Source organism: Natator depressus, chromosome 27 (assembly GCF_965152275.1).
Source record: "Natator depressus isolate rNatDep1 chromosome 27, rNatDep2.hap1, whole genome shotgun sequence".
Classification (NCBI taxonomy): domain Eukaryota; kingdom Metazoa; phylum Chordata; order Testudines; family Cheloniidae; genus Natator; species Natator depressus.
The window spans coordinates 13,648,729-13,671,995 of NC_134260.1; the positions used below are offsets into that span (position 1 = coordinate 13,648,729).

General features: G+C 50.4%; 1 protein-coding gene across 1 annotated transcript; it reads right to left on the reverse strand.

Moving 5' to 3' along the window:
* Positions 1–387: 387 nt before the first annotated feature.
* TNS4 (tensin 4) lies at positions 388–18,913 on the reverse strand. Its single transcript, XM_074940632.1, has 13 exons — positions 18,801–18,913; positions 14,050–14,714; positions 8,141–8,582; positions 7,207–7,634; positions 5,982–6,068; positions 5,114–5,233; positions 4,626–4,718; positions 4,230–4,307; positions 3,555–3,626; positions 2,573–2,741; positions 1,918–1,986; positions 1,560–1,586; positions 388–952 (listed from the first exon to the last, which is right to left on the reverse strand). Exons 2-13 carry the CDS (start codon positions 14,573–14,575, stop codon positions 823–825), a joined length of 2,241 nt encoding a protein of 746 aa, XP_074796733.1. The 5' UTR covers positions 14,576–14,714; positions 18,801–18,913; the 3' UTR covers positions 388–822.
* Positions 18,914–23,267: the final 4,354 nt, after the last annotated feature.

Here is a 23,267-nt window from a genome sequence, read left to right on the forward strand (position 1 = left end):
TCATGAAAACGTCAACGTTTATTTCTCCGCTGGTCATGATCTGGATATTTCGATCCAGGCTAATCCAGCCGAGCAAAAATGGCACAAAAATTTACCAGCCCTGGCCAAAAAACTCTGCTTCGCCCAACATTTCAGTCACAAAACCGTAGGGAGCCAAGATTGTTTCAGAATCAGCTGGTGATTGGAGGGGCCTTGGTTTGCAGAATCCACCTGGAGGCTACTTAGAAGGGCCTATCGGTCTCCAGAAGGTCTTCGCCTGGCACCAGGTACCATTGTAGCAGAGCGTCATTTATCCTCACAAGACATCTGTGAGGTCGGGCGGTGCTAACCCGGATTTTTGGAGGGTGGGAGCTCAGATCCTTTTAAGAGTCTCAAACTGGGCAGCCAGAAACCAAGGCATCACTATCAAAAATCTTGGCCCCAATATTTTCCCTGCCTGTTAAAGAACAAAATTCCTCGCCCCAGATGAGTGAGCAAATAACTTTGCAAGGCAAATCCAAGCCGTCGCACACTCATCCACCATCTGACCCACCGTGGCTTCCTGCAGGCTGCAATACGTACACCTAAGGCATTCGGCATGATAGAGATTTCCATGGGATTCCTCATCAGAGATCTTGAATGAGATCTGATCCCAGAAGAGGCTCCCAGGGCTGAGCAGGGAGCGTAAAACCTTCCTCTGAAACTCTGGACATCAAAGTATGTAACAAAAGTTATAAATAGGAGCAGCTGCCAAAATGCAACAGGGTGGCAATAGAATGGCAGGAAATGGCTCCGCAGCATCCAGGTACTGCCAGCAACGGCTTCTACGCAGGTCTGCAGCATCTATTGCTCTGGGAGGAGTTTGCTGATAAAGTCAATGACAAGAGAAGCTGGCTGCACAGTGTCGTACTCGGCAAAGAGATGACAGACATTCTCGGCATCCGTTTGGCTTTTGGCTACAAAGCCAAAGATCCTTTGAAAAAGAGAGCGACCAAAAAAAAAAAAAAAAAAAAAAGGCCCAGTTAGCCTGCATTCAGAAATGGCAGAGAACAAGCTGAAACTAGCCGCAGAGTGAACGTCTGAGTCTAGCAATCCCACCTGGCCCATTCCCCAATCACGTTCCCGAGGAAAAACCATACTGGGGTCGTGCTTCTCGCTGTCACCTTCCTGACTGTGAAACATTTCTGGGACACAAAGTAGAGTCATAAAGGAACTCACTTCCTGAGTACTGAGAAAACTTTGGGGGAGGATTAGGGAGTTGAAGGATTTGCTGGGCTCTTTCCACTTAGGGTGAAATTCACCCCGCTGTAGCTACAGCAGAGATCTTACAAAGTTTGGGTCTCTATTGGTAACACTTGTTTCCCCCTTCCATTCCAGGAGGGGTTCGTTACAAAGCACTGATGAATTCTCCTAACTCAGTTCAAGCCAGCCACTAAAGTTTGTTTCTCCTCCGATCACTGGGGTTTTAATTTTTAAGTTTAAGCTGCTGTTTGAAATGTGTCCATATAAATAACCAGAACCCCGTAACTGAAGCCCCTTTCCTCCTGCGTTTTTGGGAGCTTTCTTTGGATGAAGCTTACCTTGAAGACTTGCAGTACTTTTGCCACCTGAAAGGAAAGAGACGAATAAGCTTACAAGAGAAATCCAGATATTTAATTTTATTAGCTGCATATAATTACTGTGTACCTAGAAAACTGTTACTTTTACTGGGGAAAAAAGCTGAACTTCAGATTAGTCTTTTCTGAAAATCTGGAATTTTGATCTGTTCTTTCAATTTTGACTTTCTACTCAGGTCCAGTCCTTGGTCCCATCCGGTGCCCACCGGGCATGAGACACATGGCAGTTATTTTCCATCGAGGCTCAGATGAACACTATAGCACCCAGCCTGCACCCTGAATAACTTAACTGCCCCGACTTGCAGAGTAAGTTGCAACTTACTTTCTGTTCTCAGGATCCATGCTACAGAAGCTGAGGGCAGCGAGGGGATAGTGCCGTCGGAAAAACACCCTGCAGAGGGGAAGAAGAAGAAGAAGAGAAGGCTTTAAAAGGGGCAGCGCCTGGATAGCTCAATGGGGAGAAATACACTTCTTCAAAGTCAAACCATTCTTGCTGAGCCAACGAACCCATCGGTGCCTAAGGGCTGGGTTCTGATCCATCTCGGCTGAGCAGTGACATGAATTTAGCGCCCGATTCTAAGTCCCGTCACCAAAGGGCCAGTGGCACACTTACAGTGGCTTTGCTCCAAGTGGAATCCTGTCCCTGTACTATTAAATGTAATGGGTCAAATACAGCCTGGGGTTACGCCTCCAGCTACAGAAGGGATTAATTTGTCCCAGAGGACCAGTTTCCCCTGTAATTTACATGGGGCTTGCAACATTGTAACCGGGAGGAGGCTTTGGCCCCATTTCGGAGAGGAAGCTCAGGATTAAGATAACGAGGTTTTATGCAGCCCTGTCCCCATTCATGCTGGAATCTAGCCACTTGGCCAGCCCTGACCAATCCGCAGCAGTGCTGTCAGAAGCACCGCCCCAGGGAGTCGAACGCCAGCATCTCCGCTGGAGCGGGCAGGCTCGTCCCAGATGACCATCCTTACTTTCTCTGGACGTCGGTCAGGGTTATTCCTTGCTCGGTCACTTTGAAGTGAACAATGGTGGGCATGGGCGGCGTCTCCAGCTCGAAGGTGGAGGAGACTGCCTTCTGAACCGCCGAGGCCCCGGTCAGCGTCTCCACGCTCACGGAGTTGAGGTACAAGACATTGCAGGCTGCAAGGGCACAGCACAAAACCAAGGTCAGCGCCACGCTGGGTCTGCGGGCCCCTCCTGCCTGCTTTGAAGAGCGATCAGGGGACCAGCTCTTTGTTCTGTGTTTGTACAGCACCTAGCGCACTGGGGCCCCTGCCCACGGCACGACAGTCAGACCAGTAATAATTATACTACATTTCTCTCTCTGGTCCTCTGCTCTCACCCGCAGCGCACCCGTTACTGGCTGCATACTCAGGACAGGAGAATGACCTTTATATCCTGCTAGCCTTGGAGTCTTTACACTTCCCCCATTAGGCCCCCTATGCTTGTCCACACAGCAGCTCGAAGCAGCCACAACGGCACTACCCCAGGACCGCCAAATCCCAGGTGTTCAGAAATCAGTAGTTGGGTTCTCTTCCTTTGCCTTCGGAGGCTTGAGCCATTTGCAAACGTTTCTCAGGCATGAGAGCTGGCTGCTGCCTTTCATTTTAACGCAAGCCGAGATTCTCATGCAGTCCCCTGATTCCTGGGATTGGGGCTACAAGAAGAACACCAAGGGCCACACGACGTGTGATAAAATGGTGCAAACTGGCAACGCCGCTCCCCTCCCGCTCCCCCAAGCTCCGGGTCCTGCTCGCGGCAGCTGCTCCTCCGCTACTTCCACGGCTTGTGTCAGAATTGATCACAACGGTGAAAAAAAAAAATCACAGTGTCGGGTGTGTTACAGGTGAAATCACTCCGCACGGGGTGAAGCCCAAAGCCCTGCAGGATGGCGACAGTTGCCCCTCCAGCAAATAAAGCCCGGAAGAAACCTGGCTGCTTTTCTTTGCTCACCAGCAGTTTGCTTCCTTGCAGAAAGTGCAGATTCCAGGGGGGTCTCAGGGCTATTTTCTCCACCAGCGAAATCTGTGCAAGGAACAAACAGAACCGTGAGGCATGGACGGAGTAAGCAGCTCTGAAATCAACGGTTGGCCAGGGTGAAATTCACCCTCTGTTCAGAGGACACACAGAGCCCAGGAGCCAGTTAAGTCTTAGGGTCTCTGCACACGGGTGAATTTCACCCGCTGTGAATAGGCCACATCTATTCAGGGATCCAGGGACATCCCCCACCATCACCCTCCGCCTCTTCCAAGCCCTTCGTGTCTGTGTCCCCCCTCCACCTCTGTGATCTGACCCCTCCTCGTTCGTCCACGCTGCTCCGCCTTTCCGGCCCTGATGCAGATTATGGTGCTTTGCAGCTGCCAACCATTCATGCCTCTCCCTGACCCCCGACCCCACCTACCAGTGCTGTCCCCCATTCCCACTGACGTGTCCGCACTGCGGTAATGGCCAGGCCCTATGCGTGCCATGTGCCGGCCCCTTCCAAACTCCCATTTTGCTGGACTGGGGGAAGGGAGGGCCATTCCGTAGCTGTGAAGTCCAGACATGTCCGCAATGGCCACCTAGCCGCCCCACCTCGCTAACTCCCAGGATTTCTGCCCGCTGGTCTCCTCCCGGTTGGCCCCATACCTCGTGTGGGGATGGCCAGCTTGCAGGGCAGGGCTAGCGGTGTGATGGCATGCTGGTAGACGAAGGCCGACAGGCTCCCTGCAACCGAGACAGCGAGAGGCTTACCGGACGGCAGGAACACGTGAACCCACCAGCTCCCACGTCCTCCCACCTCCCTGCCCCGGTCTCAGCTGGCCGGAGCGAAGACGGTGGCGTTGGTCTATTACCTAGAGGTTTTACCCATTGTATGTGCAGCTCTGACTGGTCACGCGGCACACGCTGGGAGGCGTCTGCCACAAGCATTTAAGCCGCGGTGTAGACAAGCACCAGGCACAACTGCGATCAGGGCCCTGGTGCTACCATAATACATGTAATACTCCTCCCGTAACTGCCGCTCCAGGACAGACATATCCTTACCAAAATAGGGCTCCTCGCTGGCCCCTTTAAGGTGCACTCCTTTGGCAGATGACTCAATGAGGAAGTGTCGGACCAGGTCGCTGCTGTCCTCACCTTCAAGCAAAATGCAAGAGAGGCTCTACCACAATCTCCAGTGTTACTGCCCACCGTGTTTTTGACCCTCCACTTTCCCTGCATGCCTCTGGGCTGGGCGGTAACTGCATGACCCCCTTTAGTTCAGCTCTACCTGCAGGGTGGGATTTTCAAAATGCCATTTCAATTGTGCTTCTGGGCCACCACCAGGCAATTCGGCACTGACCCTTACGTTCCCCCTGCAGCCCTGTTTTGAGGTTTCAAGTGATGTGTGGCCCTTGTGCTGACCCACAGGGGTGGGTCCCTAATCTAGCAAAACTCTCATTGCTTATTGGCTCCATTACAAACCGCTGAACCTGGCTTATGCGATTCTCCTGGGGAGTTTAGCTCTGTGTTCTTAAGAGGCCTCTCTGTACCTGTCTCGCAGCTGGATGGTGAGCTGAGAACCTTCATCGCCAGCCCGAATGACCCGCGGTACGATGTGCTGTCCCGCATGAGGAAAGCGCCTGGTTCTGCCTCCTTCAGAAGTCGGATGGCTGAAGGCACAGAGGAGAGGGTTACCCATGCAATGCAAGCGGCATTTCGGCATTTCTGAACTCAGCATTCCCTCTGTCTAGCGCTGTAACCATCCCCGGGGGGGAATGAAATGCAGCGGGGTGGGTTTCAGGGTGCATATGAGTATTTCCTTCATGCATGTGCAACCCATGCTAACAGTCTGGTACTTTGTCTCCCTTTAGTGGCTAGACAACATATCCTCATTTAATGAATCTGCTAATGTTAGGTCCTCCGAACTAATGGACCTGCTTCTTTAGCTGTTGCCTCATTGAGCTTTTAAATTCAGAGGTCCAGGCTCTGTCCTTGCAGAAGACCTGACCAGAATGGTGCTACTGCACAGGGGTGATTCAAGAAGCATTTGACTTCAGCCAGGATCCGTATCCTGGGAATTGAAAAATACCGTCGGCCCTTTCCAAAACCAAGTTCACTCAGCTGATCGGTAGACAGGGGAGCATATTCTTCTCGACTCGGACAGCATAGACAGAGTGAAGACCTGATGTTTCCTGAGCATCATCTCTAGACTGGTGAGTGGCTCTTTCATTCCTGTAACACCAGCTTTTATTGGGTTAGGATGCAATTAGGAAATAAGTCACTATGGGACCTAAGTGATGCATAGCACATCTGCGGGTCCTCTGCCACCCCATGAGACAAGCAGCTCTCCAAGAACTATGCAGAAGGGTAGATTTGGTAATGGGATAGGCCTAGCAACAAAATCTCCACTCTTTTTACCTTGGTCCCTTGTAATGCTTGGCTTGAACCAGTATTTTGACGTGTCCATCACAAACTTCATGGTTGGCTCACCATCTTTGGAGGGATCTGCAAGAGACAATGGCATTCCCTCATGCATGGCACATGACACGAACCTCTCTCTTTGCAGAGAGACCTAGGCATGTGTTATAGGTATTTAGATCCCAGGGAGTCTCTTCCCTGGCATCTTTAAGGGGAGAAGAACCCTAACAAAGACTGTTTCTCTTTTAACTGAGCTTGGGTTTAAATGTTTGCTCAAGTCTTTCAATTAGAACTTCCTCTCCGGTTTCCAGCATAATTCACTCCCCACTTCATTGTCTTCTTGGCAAATCACAGTCAAGATCAGAAAGATAATAGGCTACTCCTCGGCTGGTGTGTATCGGCCCAGCTCCACTGAAGTCAAGAGCGCTATGTTGAGAGACATCACTCTTTTCTTTCCCAGGAGAGTCCAGATGAAAAGTCTCTGTCGGGAGCTGCCCCCATAAACTATTCCAGAGAACAATGGCCCAGTTGTTTACCCTTGAACTAGGAACCTCGTGTTTCCCAAACTTTTGGTATCTTTAGATGTCCTCCAAAAACAAATGGGGGCAAAAAAGTCTTAGCCCTGAAATAAGGATGAAATTAAAACATTATGGGTCACGTTCTCAGCCAGTGTAAATGAGCAAAGCTCCATCTGCTTCAATGGAACTACCCTGGTCATGCCAGCTGAGGATGGGGCCCTATAATTTTATGGAACCTCATCGTTACCGGTTGTTTTTAACCCCTTTTTTAATGAACAATTCTTGGACATTTCTGCACACAATTTTCTGCAGGAGAGAGTTTTCATTTATACGACATCTTGGTCACACTTTATATTGGGGTTCCAATTTATGAAGAGTTAAAAATGATGACTAGCTGTTTCAATAAACGATTAATCAATCGTTCTAGATCTTGAGAGAGTCCAACAGGTTGCTTACAACCATGACTTATAACCATCTCTAACACCTCTGATGACGGGGTTATCACCATCAAGGACACCGTCAAGGATAGCTAAAATATCTATTAGTGTCTTATTAACTATTTATAAATGAAAGCTTGATTGGAAGCGGAAACACAATCTCCAGTTTCATCCTGTCTTTCCACCTTGGAAACCCAATGGGATTCTCTGTGTTGGATAACTTCACTCTGAAACAGAGAGTGGTTCCAACTCAAAACAGGCACAACTTACCGTTCGTGGAGAAGGAGAGAGACGTTTCAGAAGAGGTCTTATTCAAGCTGCTTATCCCTGAGGAGGAGCTGGAACTGGGTGGAATTTTCTGCTTGACGGAACCCTGGAAGTCTTTGCCCATCCTGGGAGACGTCTCACCATGTTCCAGACATCCGTTGACCAGCAGTATGGGGATATCAGCCACGGAGTTAACAATGGACGGGGGACAGCTGCTGGCGTGTCCCTTCTGGAGTGGCAGGCAGGAAGAGGTGTTCACTTTGTTGGAACTGGGACCTGGGCTAAAGGCTTCTCCAAAACCATCGACTTGGACGCCTGGGGAAGTGAGACAAGGGCTACCGAAGGAGACAATAGATAAGGGGCTTTTTTCCACTAATCTGTGGGCAGGTTGGTAAGAGTCGGAATCATCGTTGAGAAGCGACTGGGTGCTGCTGTAGAAGAAAAGCAGAAGGTACAGGGAAATTGGAGGGCTTGTTCTCCAGTTGACACGCTATGCAGCAAGCCAAATAAGAGGTTGCCTAGGGGCAGGGTGGAGAGGGGGGAACCTTGCCTGGCTCCTGTGACATCAAATAACAGCATCAAATAACCACCCAAGGGGGGAATAAAGCACTGTGGGATTGTGCCGGCATAGCCAGCTCCCTCTTCTGTCCTTTCCTCTGCTCACACTCTCCAGTCTTTTCCCGCGACATGAACCGCTCCTTGCGGAAAGGCAGGAGGGGGGCACTAGCACATCTGCTGTTTCCTGGGAGAATGCAGCACTACTCTTTGGTGGTATATTTGGCTTTGAACCCCCCAAGAGCTTTCTGCCCATCCCCACCCACCTGGCTTCTGAACGGGGCCATCTCCATAAAGGTGGAGAAGCTCTCTGCCATGGCTCGTTCTTTGCGGAAATACACCCGAGCCGCTGAACGCACAGACATCACAAAGGCGGATTTACCTTCCGAGCACGTAACTGGTATCTGATCCCGGGCTCGTGGAGAGCATGGAGACCCTGCTGGTTCTCTGCTGAGCCCGGCCAATGTACAAAGCCCTCCGCAAACTCTCCAGGCCGGGAGAGGTGGCCAGGAGAGTATTTGGCCTATAGGAGATGCAATCCTTCTGACCACGCTGCGGGATGGACACACATTCAGACACGCTGTAGCAGGTCTCAGTGGGCGGCTGATTTTGAGGAGCTGCCTGGTTGCTGTCGGGCCCAGAGGGGCTAGAGAAGACAAGACTGCCATTCGGGGTGCAGTTGTCCCGGGCTAGCACCCCTCTTGGGAGCAGGAAGCAGCTGCCTTGGGGCGACATGGAGAGCGGAGTGATGCAAGGACTGGCGGAGCCTTGCATCGATTCATGGCTCTTGGCTCGGGTGGGGGTCATTTCGATGTACTTGATCTCTGGGGGGGGAAAAAGGAAGGAGTTAACAATAAGGTATTTGGGCAGGTTCATCAGCCAAACATAGGAGGAGAATTATTATGGATTTAGGCTGCAATTTCCAAAACCACCCAGGGGATTTTGATGCACAGTTCCCATTTACTGGGCACCCAAATCCCTTAGGTAGCTTTTGGAACCTCAGCGTCATATTCTGACAGCACCTCACGGCATCAATCTGGATCAGGCCCCACATTCACACTGAAGGTGACGTGGTCCCTGTCTGGGGGAACTGACAATCTAGGCACAACAAGGGAGCGCAACCGACAATTGCAAGTGCAAAGAAAGTTTGTGTTTGATGGGAATTTCAACCCCCCCGTGCCAAACACAAGACCCACAACGGTGCTTTCCCTGCACTAGTGCTTAGATGCAACCTCAACGCTTCATTAGGCCTGGGCTGTGGTTAATTCCCTTCTTCATAAGCCCGCAGGGGCTGCAGGCATTGTGTGGCCACTAGCCAAGGAACAGGGAACGGTACAGAGCCGCTTCCTGCCAGAGTTCTGAGGAACCCCTTTCTCCCATGTCACAAGGCCAGGCCTTGCATTGCAGCTCCCAGAAGCAGATTCCTACCTCACCTCTCTGAAATGGTGACACTTCGCTTCTAATTACAGCCGGAATGCCCTGCCCCCAGCCTAACGGGAGCAGCCCCAAGGAAGACAGGGTTATGTCTGGTCATCTTGGAGAGTGCAGAACCCCTTGTGATGATTACATGTTGATGCCTGTAGCAAAGGGTGGATGCGTCTATTTGTCTTCCTTAAACAGCAGTTCAGTTTGTACCTGACTAAAGAAAAAAACATCTGGCTACTCCCAAGTGAGTGATCACATCAGACGCATGGGCAAAGGGCGTGTGAGGCGGGATGGGCTTTCTGGCTCCTGCATACCACTTACAGCTCACCTGGTGCACAGCCCCGTGCTTGGCTGTGTGCACAGGGTGTACTTCGCCCATTCCCAGGCGTGGCTGGATGCTTGGAGCATTGGTAACCATGCCCAGAATCAGCGTGGTGCCATTTGTGTGCAGAGCGAAGCTGCTGGTTACAAGGCACCTGCACATTTCTAGCTGATCAGATCCCGGGCTGAGCATTCCAGCAGCAAAAGCAGCCGGAACCTGGGGCAGGGGAGCAGTTCGGTCGAGTCCGTTGTCCCAGTTTGGGCAGGAGTCCTTTGGTTACTGAAGTAGCTCTTCAAGGCGATTCAAGATCTTTCAAGTATGTGCACCCCAATGTCTATCCCAGAACTGCTCTCCCTCACGTCCCTCTCTTTCATGGGACACCCCACAGAGAACACGTACGTATTCGTATATTGCTGTGCCTGTCCACACACTTGTGAAGGGGAAAGTTTTGTTTCTAAGCAAATCTAAGAAAGCCTAACCTTCAAAAATAGATTTCTGCAGACTTGTGCATTCACACTAACCGGCTTTCTTGCTCTGGAAGTTAAGAGTGGGATCCCAGGTTCTATTCCTGGCTCTGGTAGGAGAACAGAGGGTCTAGTGGTTAGAGCAGGGGGGACTAGGAGATAGGGTTTCTGGGTTCCATGCCCAGCCCTGCCACTGCCTCATGTGACTCTTAGCACATCATCATTTAACCGCTTGGTCCCTTAGTTTTCCCATCTGTAACACAGGGATCAAAAGAGCTAACGGGCAGGAGGGATCGTGACACTCAGTTAGTCAATGTCTGTAACTTGCTTTGAGATCCTCACTGAGAAGAGCCTGAGAAATGCCACATACTAGGGGCCAGTGCACGGTCACCGTGCGCTGATTTACAATGGTGAGCTCTCTGGGGGCTCTGCCGGCGTCCCTTATTCATTAACAAGTGCTGCTTTCACCAGCCCATCCTGGTTTATTTTTAAATAGGAAATAGCCAAGGCCGTGGTGTCTGGTGGGAGATGATGCTGGGCAGAGATGGGGCTGGGACTGCTCACTACCAGCATGGAACAAGGTGCTTCCTCAGCTCTTTGGGCAGTTTCCGGCTTTTGAAAGGCAGATACCACAGAAGAGACGTGCCCCTGACTCACCTGTGGGCCAGAGCACATGAAATCTAACCCGAGCTACTCTCGTCTTCTATGTACATATAAGAACGGTATAATTCAGTGGATTCAGAGCCCAGCGCCGGTGGGTGGAGATCCACTCCAAGTATTCCTAGATTCCTAGATTTTAAGGCCAGGAGGGGCTGTTACGATCATCTGACCTCGGCACAGCACAGGCCAGACGTTCCCGCATCAAGCCCACAGCTTTTGGCTGAGCTACAGGAGCTTTGCGAAAGAGACGCCCAGTCTTGATTTAAAGCCTTTGGGCGACGGCGAATCCACCGTGCCCCGGGGTGCGTTGTTCCTGCGCCCTTAACACTGTGCATTGCGTTTCTAGCCTGAATGGGTCTAGCTTCCGCTTCCAGCCGCTGGGTCTTGTCCTGCCTTTGAAGCCGGGAGCGTTCCTTGCGCCACTGTTAAAGGCATCAGTAGGATGGAATATTTTTTTGCGTAATAAAAAAATGCTCTTAAAAGTCTTGTGTTTCCTTGTCGTTCATTTGACATGCCTGGTTGCTGTCTCATGGCGTGTGGTTAGTGAGTAGATGACTCTGGGAGGATGGTTAATTGCCAAAGGCTGCGGTCACTGCTTCTTGTAAGAAACAACTGGGCCTCGAAGGCATCAGGTTCTAGGACAAGTCCGCACAAAAGTTACTCTTTGGTTGCCTTCTTGGTGCCAGGCCCCGAGGCAAAGCACTGGCAGACGTTCAGTTTAATTGGGCTGGTGAATCTGTCTATTGTTGAGAAACCAATTTTAAAAGAAAACAGGCTGTGTGTAGATAACACGCAGAAGGGAGCTGGATCAGCAGCCCCATCCAGCACATCAGAGCCCACGATACTCACGGCTGCAAGGGTTTCCCCTGCAGGCAGCAATGCCGGGCCTGCTACAGCAGAGAACACCAGCCCTGGGGCCCCACCTGCCAGAACCGGGCTGGGCTGATCTGACGCTGCCAGTGCAACTCAGACCTAACTGAGACTGCCGCCCAGTGGGTGAGCCGGGGAGCACGAAAGGTGCTGCAGCCCGCCAGAGCAACAGGGCTAGGGGGATCTGCCGGAAGCTTGTCAAGCCCTTTAGAGAAACCCCAACTAAAAATAAACACGCGGCAGTTCTCTCTCATGCCTCAACCCTTCCCCAAACTCTCCCCTCCCTGCTCTTGCTAAAAAGCAGCGATCACCCTGTCAAAGACAGTCCTGGCCAGGGCTCAGTCACCAGTTTGTCCCAGTGTCAGCTCACTAGTGTCCAGAGCCCTTGCGACCAGCTCCTGGCTGGACACACTGTATCCAGGAGGTCTCCCTCCAAAGGAAAAAGGAAGGAAAGATTGTAACTCAGAAGGGTCCTGTTAGGAGTAATAATTGGCTGTTTCTGGGTCATCACTTTAACCCAGCTGTGTGCCTGCTGTCTTGAAGCTCTTGCCAAGGGTTTAATATTAGCTCATGGTCCTGGCTAATTTTTTGGCACCAGGAAGCGGCAGGTTTGACTTCAAAACAGCAGCCTGACTGTGACCATGCTGTGCAGGGCCCAGAGGGCCATTCTAACATTCTCAGCCACTAAGTACCAGAGAGAATTAGCTTCAGCCATGAATATCTCCCATGAACACACCGTGGGTTATGCAAACTCTCCCTGAGTGGAAGGTTCAGACGCACACACCAGGATTTTCATTCCACAAAGAATGACAATGGAAAACCTGCAGGCGTACCCAGGGCCTTTGCAGAAATGATTTCTCAGGGGCCACCGCATCCCTAAAAGTCTTCACTCAACACGTTACTTTGTGCAAGCCACTCTCTGCCATCAGTCCCCCTCCACTCTCTGTCTTGCAAAGGAATTCGCAGCAAGAACCCAGGGGAACGTGTTGCCATTCACAGCCGCTCCCCATTGTTCCTTGTCGATATGCCCGGGCTCCAGCTCATTCAGCTGCCCCCTTATGTCATTCCCAGCATGACGCTATCTGAGTGCCTCCCCAGTTGTGAAGGGCTTAGCCTCACCGCACCCCAGCAAGGTAAAGCAGTTCTGTTAGCTGCATTTTACCAATGGGGAAACTGAGGCACAGAAGATGAGCACACACTAGAGTTTTTTAGGAACAATCCCACGGCTGTAGAGAGCGGCCTCCGTGGTGGTGACGGTGGGTGCTACATTCACCAGCGTGCCGGCGAACCCGGCTCTGCGCAGGGCCCAGTGGCTAAGCCTTGCTCTCCCTCTGTTGCTGCCAGCGGCGGGGTTCGCTCTCACAGCTGGGGACAGACTTTCGAAGGAGCTCGCTCTGCACCTGGCACATGGGGCTCTGCTGAAAGTCCAGCCCCTCCTTTGGGGGCCTAAATGAGAGCGGAGCTCCACTGGAAACAGACTGGCCCAGGGTCACACAGGGATTCTGCAGCAAGGCTGCGAACTGAACTCAGAGCCCCAAGTCTGTCTCAGCACCTTAATTAGCCTCCCTCTGAGGGCGGTTCCCCCCCTCCAAAGAAACTGCAGGACAAACAAAACTCAAACACACCTCTCCTGAGGCCCACAGGCTGCAGGCTCGGGCTGCTCTGATCTTTATACTAATTCACTCGCCCCCTGCGCCTTACTTCTGAGCTCCTGCCTTACCCATTAATCCCTCATTAAGCCACACACCTGCCCTGGCTTTAAGTCCAGCCAGGTGACCGTAAACTGTTAGCTCCTCCACTAACCCCTGTAAGTCACCTAGCCTATCTGTGCCTCAGTTTCCCAGCTGTGAAATGGGGATAACAGCTCTGCCCTGCAGCACAGAGGGTCTATGGGGATAAATACATTATGGATTGAGAGCGGCCTCAGACACTATGGTGATGGGGGCCCATGGAAGTCAGAGAGAAAACTTGCCAGCCCAGCGACAAAATCAACTTGCCTGCCCCTGATGTGATAGGCAAGAAAAATCACATCCAAACCCTGACTGTACTTTGGTTAAAATTACCTTTCACCAGTGCCCTTTTTGAGGACTTGGGCAGCACCTCCACCTTGTGCCTGCCCGCTGCCCGGGGTGAATTCTCTGGGATTGCACGTGGCACGGGCAATGCCCGGGGTGAATTCTCTGGGATTGCATGTGGCACGGGCAATGCCCGGGGTGAATTCTCTGGGATTGCACATGGCACGGGCAATGCCCGGGGTGAATTCTCTGGGATTGCACATGGCATGGGCAATGCCCGGGGTGAATTCTCTGGGATTGCACGTAGCACGGGCAATGCCCGGGGTGAATTCTCTGGGATTGCACATGGCACGGGCAATGCCCGGGGTGAATTCTCTGGGATTGCACGTAGCACGGGCAATGCCCGGGGTGAATTCTCTGGGATTGCACATGGCACGGGCAATGCATGGAAACACTTTGGGACTTTCATGCTACTTTGCTAGGGCTGAGCTCGCCGTGCGCTGGCGCCACTGCACGTTGACGACCCTCACCTCACCTAATAAATCTGGGTCTGGTTTCTCGGCCACAGCCATGTTGCCAGGAGATGTGGGTTGGGCAGTATACTTCTTGCTGCTGTCTGGTTTGAGCTGGAGGGGCTGAAAGGTCGGGTCGATTTCTAGGATCAGTTGGTTCAGGCTTTCTATCGACACGTCCAGAGTCGGAGACACTGGACTGGCCTCAGGATTCCCCTCAGTCTCCTCCTCACCCTCTGGCTGATGTGTGGGGCTGGCTCTTTCCAAAGAGGCAACAGGACGCTCTTTCCCGGGTGGGGGAGAGGCCACACATGTGAACATGGCATTCGAGTTAGGTCCATGCAGTCCCCCATTTGGCAGCAGCCGTGCTTTGGTTTGTGCCATCATAGGCTGGCTGAGCCAACCCTTGGCTGAATAATAAGAACATTTTGTCGTCAAGCTAGAGCAGCAGGGGCTCCTGGCTGGATGTAAGCTTCTGCTTTCTTCCTGGGATGCAACACGTATCGTCTGGCCAACCCGCAGCACATGGCTGGGTATGACCTGAGACATCACTTCGGCTTCCTGCCTTAATATTCAGCCTGGGAGCGTTGTCTTGGAGGCGAGTTCTCCACGTGCCTTTTTCCACCCAGGGCCACGACAAACCTTTTCTTTAATCTGCCGTCTCAAGCGGAAGGCACACGAAGGGAACCTACAGAATGCAAAGAACGAGCGGTTAGACACTAGGCTCTCTGGGAGCTGGAACCTACGTTAGCGGAGTAATATCTAAAGTAGGGAAGCAGGGGTCAAACTTGGAATTCAATTGGAAAAAAAAACCAAGAAAACCACTCTGCAAATTTTCCTTTGCGCTTGATTCCACCAGTGTGACCTGAGTCCCCCGGTGCATTAGGGCAAGCTGCAAATTCATCCTCACTGCAACAGCTTTCGACCCCCCTCCCCAGCCCTCCAGAGAGCTGAATTCTCTCAGCCCCATTTGCACCCCACCTTTTCCTTGACTGAGAATTACACAACCTGTCATTGCCTCAATCTAGCCCTTTGGATGGCTTCCGAGAAAACTGGGGCCATCTCAAAGGTGATAGTGATAGACAGCTGACCCTAACCAAGACGGTGAACTCTTGCGATGGGTAGGAGGGCTGGTCTGATTGCCAGTTCAGATCTTTGCATGGGGATGACCGTGCGTCGTCCCATTGTTTTGCTGATAAAGTGTGACCCAGGGGCTGGCTGCATAGGAGGCTGAAGTGATGCACTAGGAACGTGGTTAATGTGAAGTTCTGACTAGTCCCTGAGTGCGTTTGGTTTGTGTTTAAAAGCCCTGGGTGGAAGCAGGAATCTGCACTGAAAACTGGAAGCCATCACTTTAAATTCTCTGGGGTTTTCCTGGATAGCTTGTAGCCTCTGGGTCTCTATTGAGAGGCATGTGATCTGGGTCTTTCAGCAGCTAGTCCGCAAAGATCCATCCTAGAGGAAGGTAGCATGAGTTGTGCAGCCTGTTTTCTCTCACTCTGTTTTGTGTGTTTGTGGGTTAACCCTTCCCTCACCAAGATCATAAAATCATAGAATATCAGCGTTGGAAGGGACCTCAGGAGGTCATCTAGTCCAACTCCCTGCTCAAAGGAGGACCAATCCCCAACTAAATCATCCCAGCCAGGGCTTTGTCAAGCCTGACCTTAAAAACTTCTAAGGAAGGAGATTCCACCACCTCCCTAGGTAACGCATTCCAGTGTTTCACCACCCTCCTAGTGAAAAAGTTTTTCCTAATATCCAACCTAAACCTCCCCCACTGCAACTTGAGACCATTACTCCTCCTTCTGTCATCTGCTACCACTGAGCATAATCTAGAGCCATCCTCTTTGGAACCCCCTTTCAGGTAGTTGATGTGCGACATTGCAACCTTCCAGCAAGAGTATTTTATGTTTCTATCTAATTTCTCTGTCTGTATGTCCTGAACAGAACACAATCAAACCTGGGCCCGCTGCATCTACAACCACAAGCCCCTCCTGCCTGACCCGAGTCCCAGCTCTGACAGCTCTGAAATGCGAGCCCTGGAGCACCTTCCGACATCCACCAGTCGCGAGAGGACGGAGACACAGGCGTTTGGGGCTCGAGAGCAAACGACGCCCTCCTTAGTCATCGGAGGCCTGTTCTGGGACTCGCCCGGATTAACAGGGCGCGTCAGTGAAGTTGAGGAAAACAGTTGCCATGGTGATGCCGGCTGTGTTTTGATTGCCGAACAGAAGCCATATCATATAGCAAGTATTGATCTGCCCCGGCTATCAGGGAGTTAGCACGCCAGAGCACGAGGCAGCCTGTGCGGGTGGAGGAGCCGGAAGCTGGGTCTGACTGCAGTGTGTGGAGGGGGAGGTTGAGTTTTCAGATGACAGAGACTCTTCTGAAAACAGGGATGACTCTAAATAGCCAGCAGCACCAAGAAGGCTCTTAGAAACTTGACACCATGTTGCCAATGTTCACATTTTGATCAGGAGTCTTATGCTCTCTGGTCTTTTTCTTAAAGCTCCAGCTCCTGGAATCATGGGATTACAGCAGAATCCCAGCTTTCATTGGGAAAAGGTTTTTAGCCCTGCTGGTTGTAGAGAAAAGCTTGTAAACTTGACCCCTCCATTTAAAACACAAACAAAATGCCCCAGAGACGACAAAAAACCCAACTGCCCCAAGTTTATGTTTCGTTTGGTAAAATGTCAGGACTGTTAAGCCAATCCCAGGACTTTTGGAACTGGACTTGTGAGTCTGGAACAGTCAGGGCTGGCAGGACTGAATCTGCACGCCAGCCAGCTCCCTCAAGCCTCGCCTCGGCCCGTAGTGAAGAGAGACACGCTGTTTCACTAGCCAGAAGGAACCTCAGCACAGCTGCGCTGCTCAGCCGTGGCTGCTGTGTGGTTCCCTCCCTTGCCCCTCGGACAAGCCGAGCTGTAGGAGTTTGCAGGCGCTTTGCTACTTTGGCAACTTGGGAGAACAACAGCTGAAAACTCAGGAAAGTAAAATCTGAATCCTATGAAGGGGATTTCAGTCCAAATAAAATGAAATAAATTCCTCTACCCAGTATTAATTAATCAGGGAACATCTGAGACAAAATACCTAGACTGGAGGCTTTTCCTCTCCAGGGATAACAGCAGGTTCCTTAGGTATGGCATGGATTTTCTATCTCTGCCACTGATCTGCTGGGTGACTGTGGACATGTCATGTCCCCTGTCTGTGCCTCAGTTTCCCCACCTGTAAAATGGGGGTAATGGTACTGGCCTTCCTTGGTAAAGCACCATGGGTGAAAAGTATCTCTAAGAGAACTGAGTATTGTCTCCGTGAGCATGTTGTTGTTTTAGATGGTGCCCATGCCAAAGGAGCATCAGCCCAGAGAAGCTTTTTTGCGGGGTGGGAAGGTCCAGGACACAGGCGTGGGGGCAGAACGAGGGCTGTCTGACCTCTGAAAAAGCTGGGGCAGGATACCCCACTGAAGTCACTGAGATGAGGAGGCTCAGCCCTTCCTTGGACTGGCTCCCCCCCCCATCCTTTTGCCTTGGGGGATTCTAACCCAGATTTTGAAGTGCTTGTTTTTCTTCGGGTTCAGATCCTAGGAAATCCCTCGCCTGGAAACTGTAACCCTGCACAAAGCGCCCCGCGAACAGCCAGGCGCTCTTCCCTCTGCCTCCCGTCCGCCAGCCATGGCTCTTTCGAGAGAGCACCACTCTATGGCCCATTTCTAACCAGTACAAATTCCAGACCATGGCAGTATCTATAGTGGTTAGAGCACTGGTCTGAGGCTCCTCCCCAGCTGTGGCCTTCCCCTCTCTCTGTGCCTTGTTTCCCCTCCAACCCTTTGTCTGTTTGGACTGTAACCTCTTTGGGGCAGAGCCTGTCTCTTGCCTGTGCCTGGACAGTGCTTGGCCCAATGAGCTCAGCTGGGGCCTCTAGTTGCTACCCTACAATAATAATAAAACCGAAAGCCCCGTTATTAGGCAAATGGGTCTAGAGGCCTGAGCTTCTTTCAACAGCTTATCTCCAGACTAGCCTGCCACACCAAATCCCTCCCGGCCCTGCCGAATGCGTCCTCCCTGCTGACTTTCAGAGGCTGCAGGCTTATCTGCGCTTGGCTTCTGGACCAGTCGTTTTCCTCCTGACCCCCCCAGACTGCAGCACCTCCAGCTAGGCAGACCTCTCACTGCAGGCGGATATTGCTATTAGCTCAACTCTCAATAGCACGGGAGGAGGCTGCAGCTGAGGGGGGGGACTCAGGCCGTGCTCCATTTCTGTAGGCTAAGCAGGTGTCCGTGGGCCGGGGGTTATCCATCCTGGTGCAATGTGCATGTGACGTGCATCACTCAATGGTTAAATATGCTCGAACCCCAGCCAGGGAAGGAAAATCATATGTAAGAATATAATCAAATAAAAATTGAAAACAGTAAGAAACAAATCTACTCCTATGGCCTCGGAATAAATCTAAAGCCCTGTAATGTCCAACAGATCATCCAACACCCCCTACCCTGAGTAAATACAACTGGTGCCTTTGCCAGTCCGCTGCATTGTTCAGACAAGAACCACCATGTCCTGGCTAATTTGACGTCTCTCCTGGATATTTGCTCTCAGGGGAAAAAAAAAAAAGGCAGGAAATAAATCACCAGCTAAAGACAAAGCAGCAGAGGAAGGAGAACAATAGCAAAGAACAAGATGAACTGATGCAATCTGAAACAAAATGAACGGGAAGATTCATGAGGAAAGACACTTGGAAAACAAGGTGCATGCAAGGCTAGCACTCCAAACAGCGTACCTGAGCTGCAGTTCCTTGCACCTTCCCTCGCCCCGGCTCCTGCTGCAACGCCTCCTTCGGGACCTCTGCTCTTTATGAATCAGGGCAAGGGGGAGTGTGCAAGGTCTCAAACCCGGCTGGTGCCTGCGTTTTAACATCAGCCCTTTCCGCCCACGTCAGGTTGAGCTGGCCACGCCTGCCCTCCCCCATTCCCCACACTGCCACGAATGTTCTAGTGTGGGGAATGGGGGAGGGCAGGCGTGGCCAGCTCAACCTGTGCTGTAAAAGGGATGGTCCAGATGCCATAGTCCAAGGGAGGATCCCAGTGCAGCTGGCAGAGGGTCAGGCTCCTTCCAAAACTGCCGGTAGATCGCTCACAGGAAGTGCTGGAGGACTGAACACCCGGAGCTGTGCAAGTACAGTGCATGCTCCTCTGAGCTGCAAAGGATAGTGCCAGGGAGATGGCAGCAGGCTCCCACCCCACCCGACCCATGGACATAGGTGTCACCAACACCAGCCACTCATGATAATAATTAATTCTCTGGGGGGTGCTAGCGCACTTTGAGATCCTCAGAAAGAAAAATCTAGAGATGGGCAAACTATTAATCTTTTTATTGGTTTCAGAGTAGCAGCCATGTTAGACTGTATTCGCAAAAAGAACAGGAGGATTTGTGGCACCTTAGAGACTAACCAATTTATCTGAGCATAAGCTTTCGTGAGCTACAGCTCACTTCATCGGATGCATACTGTGGAAAGTACAATCTTTTTATTACTGACCTCGACACAAAAAGTGGGAGTGAGCTAATAAAGTTTGCGGATGATACAAAGTTGGGAGGTATTGCCAATTTAGAGAAGGACCGGGATATCATACAGGAGGATCTGGATGACCTTGTGAACTGGAGTAATAGTAATAGGATGAAATTTATAGTGAGAAGTGTAAGGTCATGCATTTAGGGATTAATAACAAGAATTTTAGTTATAAGCTGGGGATGCATCTATTAGAAGTAACGGAGGAGGAGAAGGACCTTGGAGTATTGGCTGATCATAGGATGACTATGAGCCACCAATGTGATATGGCTGTGAAAAAAGCTAATGCGATCTTGGGATGCATCAGGAGAGGTATTTCCAGTAGGGATAAGGAGGTGTTAGTACCGTTATACAAGGCACTGGTGAGACCTCACCTGGAATACTGTGTGCAGTTCTGGTCTCCCATGTTTAAGAAGGATGAATTCAAACTGGAACAGGTGCAGAGAAGGGCTACTAGGATGATCCAAGGAATGGAAAACCTGTCTTATGAAAGGAGACTCAAGGAGCTTGGCTTGTTTAGCCTAACTAAAAGAAGGCTGAGGGGAGATAGGATTGCTCTCTATAAATATATCAGAGGGATAAATATTGGAGAGGGAGAGGAATTATTTAAGCTCAGTACCAATGTGGACACAAGAACAAATGGATATAAACTGGCCACTAGGAAGTTTAGACTTGAAATTAGACGAAGGTTTCTAACCATCAGAGGAGTGAAGTTTTGGAATAGCCTTCCAAGGGAAGCAGTGGGGGCAAAAGATCTATCTGGCTTTAAGATTAAACTCAATAAGTTTATGGAGGAGATGGTATGATGGGATAACATGATTTTGGTAATTAACTGATCTTTAAATATTCATGGTAAATAGGCCTAATGGCCTGTGATGGGATGTTAGATGGGGTGGGATCTGAGTTACCCAGGAAAGAATTTTCTGTAGTATCTGACTGGTGAATCTTGCCCATATGCTCAGGATTTAGCTGATCACCATATTTGGGGTCGGGAAGGAATTTTCCTCCAGGGCAGATTGGAAGAGGCCCTGGAGGTTTTTCACCTTCCTCTGTAGCATGGGGCACGGGTCACTTGCTGGAGGTTTCTCTGCTCCTTGAAGTCTTTAAACCACGATTTGAGGACTTCAATAGCTCAGACATAGGTGAGGTTTTTTGCAGGAGTGGGTGGGTGAGATTCTGTGGCCTGCGTTGTGCAGGAGGTCAGACTAGATGATCATAATGGTCCCTTCTGACCTTAGTATCTATGAATCTATTATTATAATCAAGCTTAAGAGGTCAGTGATGCAAACCCTGGGGAATAATATTGTAATCCAGCCAGCAACCACTACTCCTGGGGGAATTCTGCACCAAAAAAATAAAAATTCTGCGCACAATATTTTAAAATTCTGCAAAATTCTGCATCTTTTTTGTCAAAACAATGCAATATAATCCAGCTAGTTTCAATTATTTTGGTAATTGGTTTAAACTACAATACAGTGGATAGAGGATGGGAGTGGGAAGCATTGGAGGAAATCCCCAAACCCTCTCTGTCTAATAGTAATGTAGCTCGTATTGACCCTTTACCTCTAAGTATTAGTCAACAAATATATGCAGACATAGTGTTATGTGTTACATCATAGGCAACTGAAGAGCAAGTGAGGGCTGTGGACTCAAACTCACAATTTATACTGAGTACTGACCAGCTCCAGAAAGGTCAGTAGCAAACAGTTCATGGAGCACATTTTGATAGGAAATTTTTTCAGGCCAAAAATTCAGACCAGTTCTAATCACTGAAGCACCATAAGCATTTATAAGGCGACACTGTCCTTTACAATAAGGCTCCTTTACACCACTCCGGCAATGTAAGGAGCCGTAACATTTTTACACCTGTTTTATACTCCTGGGGGAATTCACCAAGAATAATGGGAACAATTCACAAAGCAGGCAGACTGCTACATTCTCCTCTGCCAGGGGGAACAGAGCCTGCCCTATGCCTACCTCTTTGGAAATACCCCAAAGCCCTGCTCCTCCAGGCCGAGCGTGCTGCAATAGCGAGTGAGAGGGACAGTGTGTGTCTCTCTCTCACACACATGACTACCCAACCTCCCCCCAGGCAGTGATTTACGTCTCTACTGACTGCTCTGAGTGCCCAAACCGACCTGTCTGCACTGCCAGGGAGTGGGCACATGACCGTTCTTGCGGCTTCCATTTGCTTCCCCATCAGAAGTCATTTTTCTGTGGGTAAGCCAAGAAATCTGCGGGGGCCATGAATTCTGTGCATGTGCAGTGATGCAGAATTCCCCACAGGAGTAAACCACCTGGGATGTTACAGCTCTTTCTATGTTGCACTCCAAGGAGATTGAGAACTTCATGGTGACAGTGAGGATAGAACTTACCCTCCTGCTCCAAAACCCCAAGCCCTTAACACCTGAATCAAGGGGGGATCTCCATTAGAGGTTAGCAGTACAGAACCCATGAAACACAAATGTCAATTCAGATTCCATCCACCTTCAAACACGTAATGTTAATTTCTCCCCTTCAGGCACCTCTGCGGCAGCTGGATACAGATATACCAGGCTTGGATAAATGGATGCACAAGGTGTGTTGCTGTGACTGGTGCAGGCTGCAGTGCGATACCGTCTGCGTGAAAGGTCATTTCTAATGGAAGGGCCTGATTCTGCTACCATTGCAAGATGGTGATAAAAACTCCTCAGCTGGTGTAAATCAACACAGCTCCATGGAAATCGGCTGAGGCTCTGACCCGATGGCTTCCGTAAACCTGGGCTCTCGCATTCCACACTCTCATCCTGCTGTAGCCAAGTGGTTCGTATGTAACAGTACACGCACCGCGGCCGGGAGCCCCGGGAGATGGTGACCACCCGCTGCATGGACAGAGAATGGACGCGGAGCGTAACTCAGACTCGCTCTTGAAACGTAGAGATTGGAAAAGAAAGTCAGGAAAGGGACACACCTGTCTGTACTCCCTAGCATGAGCCTCTCAATTCCTTTCTCTCTCTGGTCCTACCCACTGTTCTAGGACTATTAGACAATTACACAACTTGTCCCTTATGGGAGAGATGTGCAAGGGACAGCTGGGCACCTACCTAACTCCCTGTTGTACGGTGCCGAGCAAAATGGGGCCCAGTCTGGTCCTCATAGTCAGGCACTACCACAGTATAAATGTATAGTAATAATAACTGATCATTTGTGCCTTTGAAAACTCTCTGTATAAACAAGTAATTGAACCATAACTGTTGTAGAATTTAAAGACTTACGTGGGGATTTCAGTAAGGCACATGTAGGAATGATGCGATATCGAGTTTATTACAATTACTGTTTTATTGTTTATCCCCCTATCCATCCATCCTCTTATAGGGGTGCACATCTCCACAGCATCTGTGTGCCTCGCACATGACAACCTCAAAGACCTCATGACCACCTCCCTTGGGTGGCTCTATGCAGAGCAATCTTTATAACACAGATTTTACTGGAGAGATTTACAGATTGAACCTTCATATTTTTCACAGAAGCACCATGAATCATTGGCCTTCTGAGGTTCTCTTAAAAGCGCTAAGTCAGATTCTGCAGTCCTTATTCCTGCAAAACTCCCCCGAAGCAGGCCACCAAGGCTGGGTATTATGCAGTGAAAAGATGAGACATGTAGTATCTATCCATCCTACCTTAAATATTTTTTAGATAGCT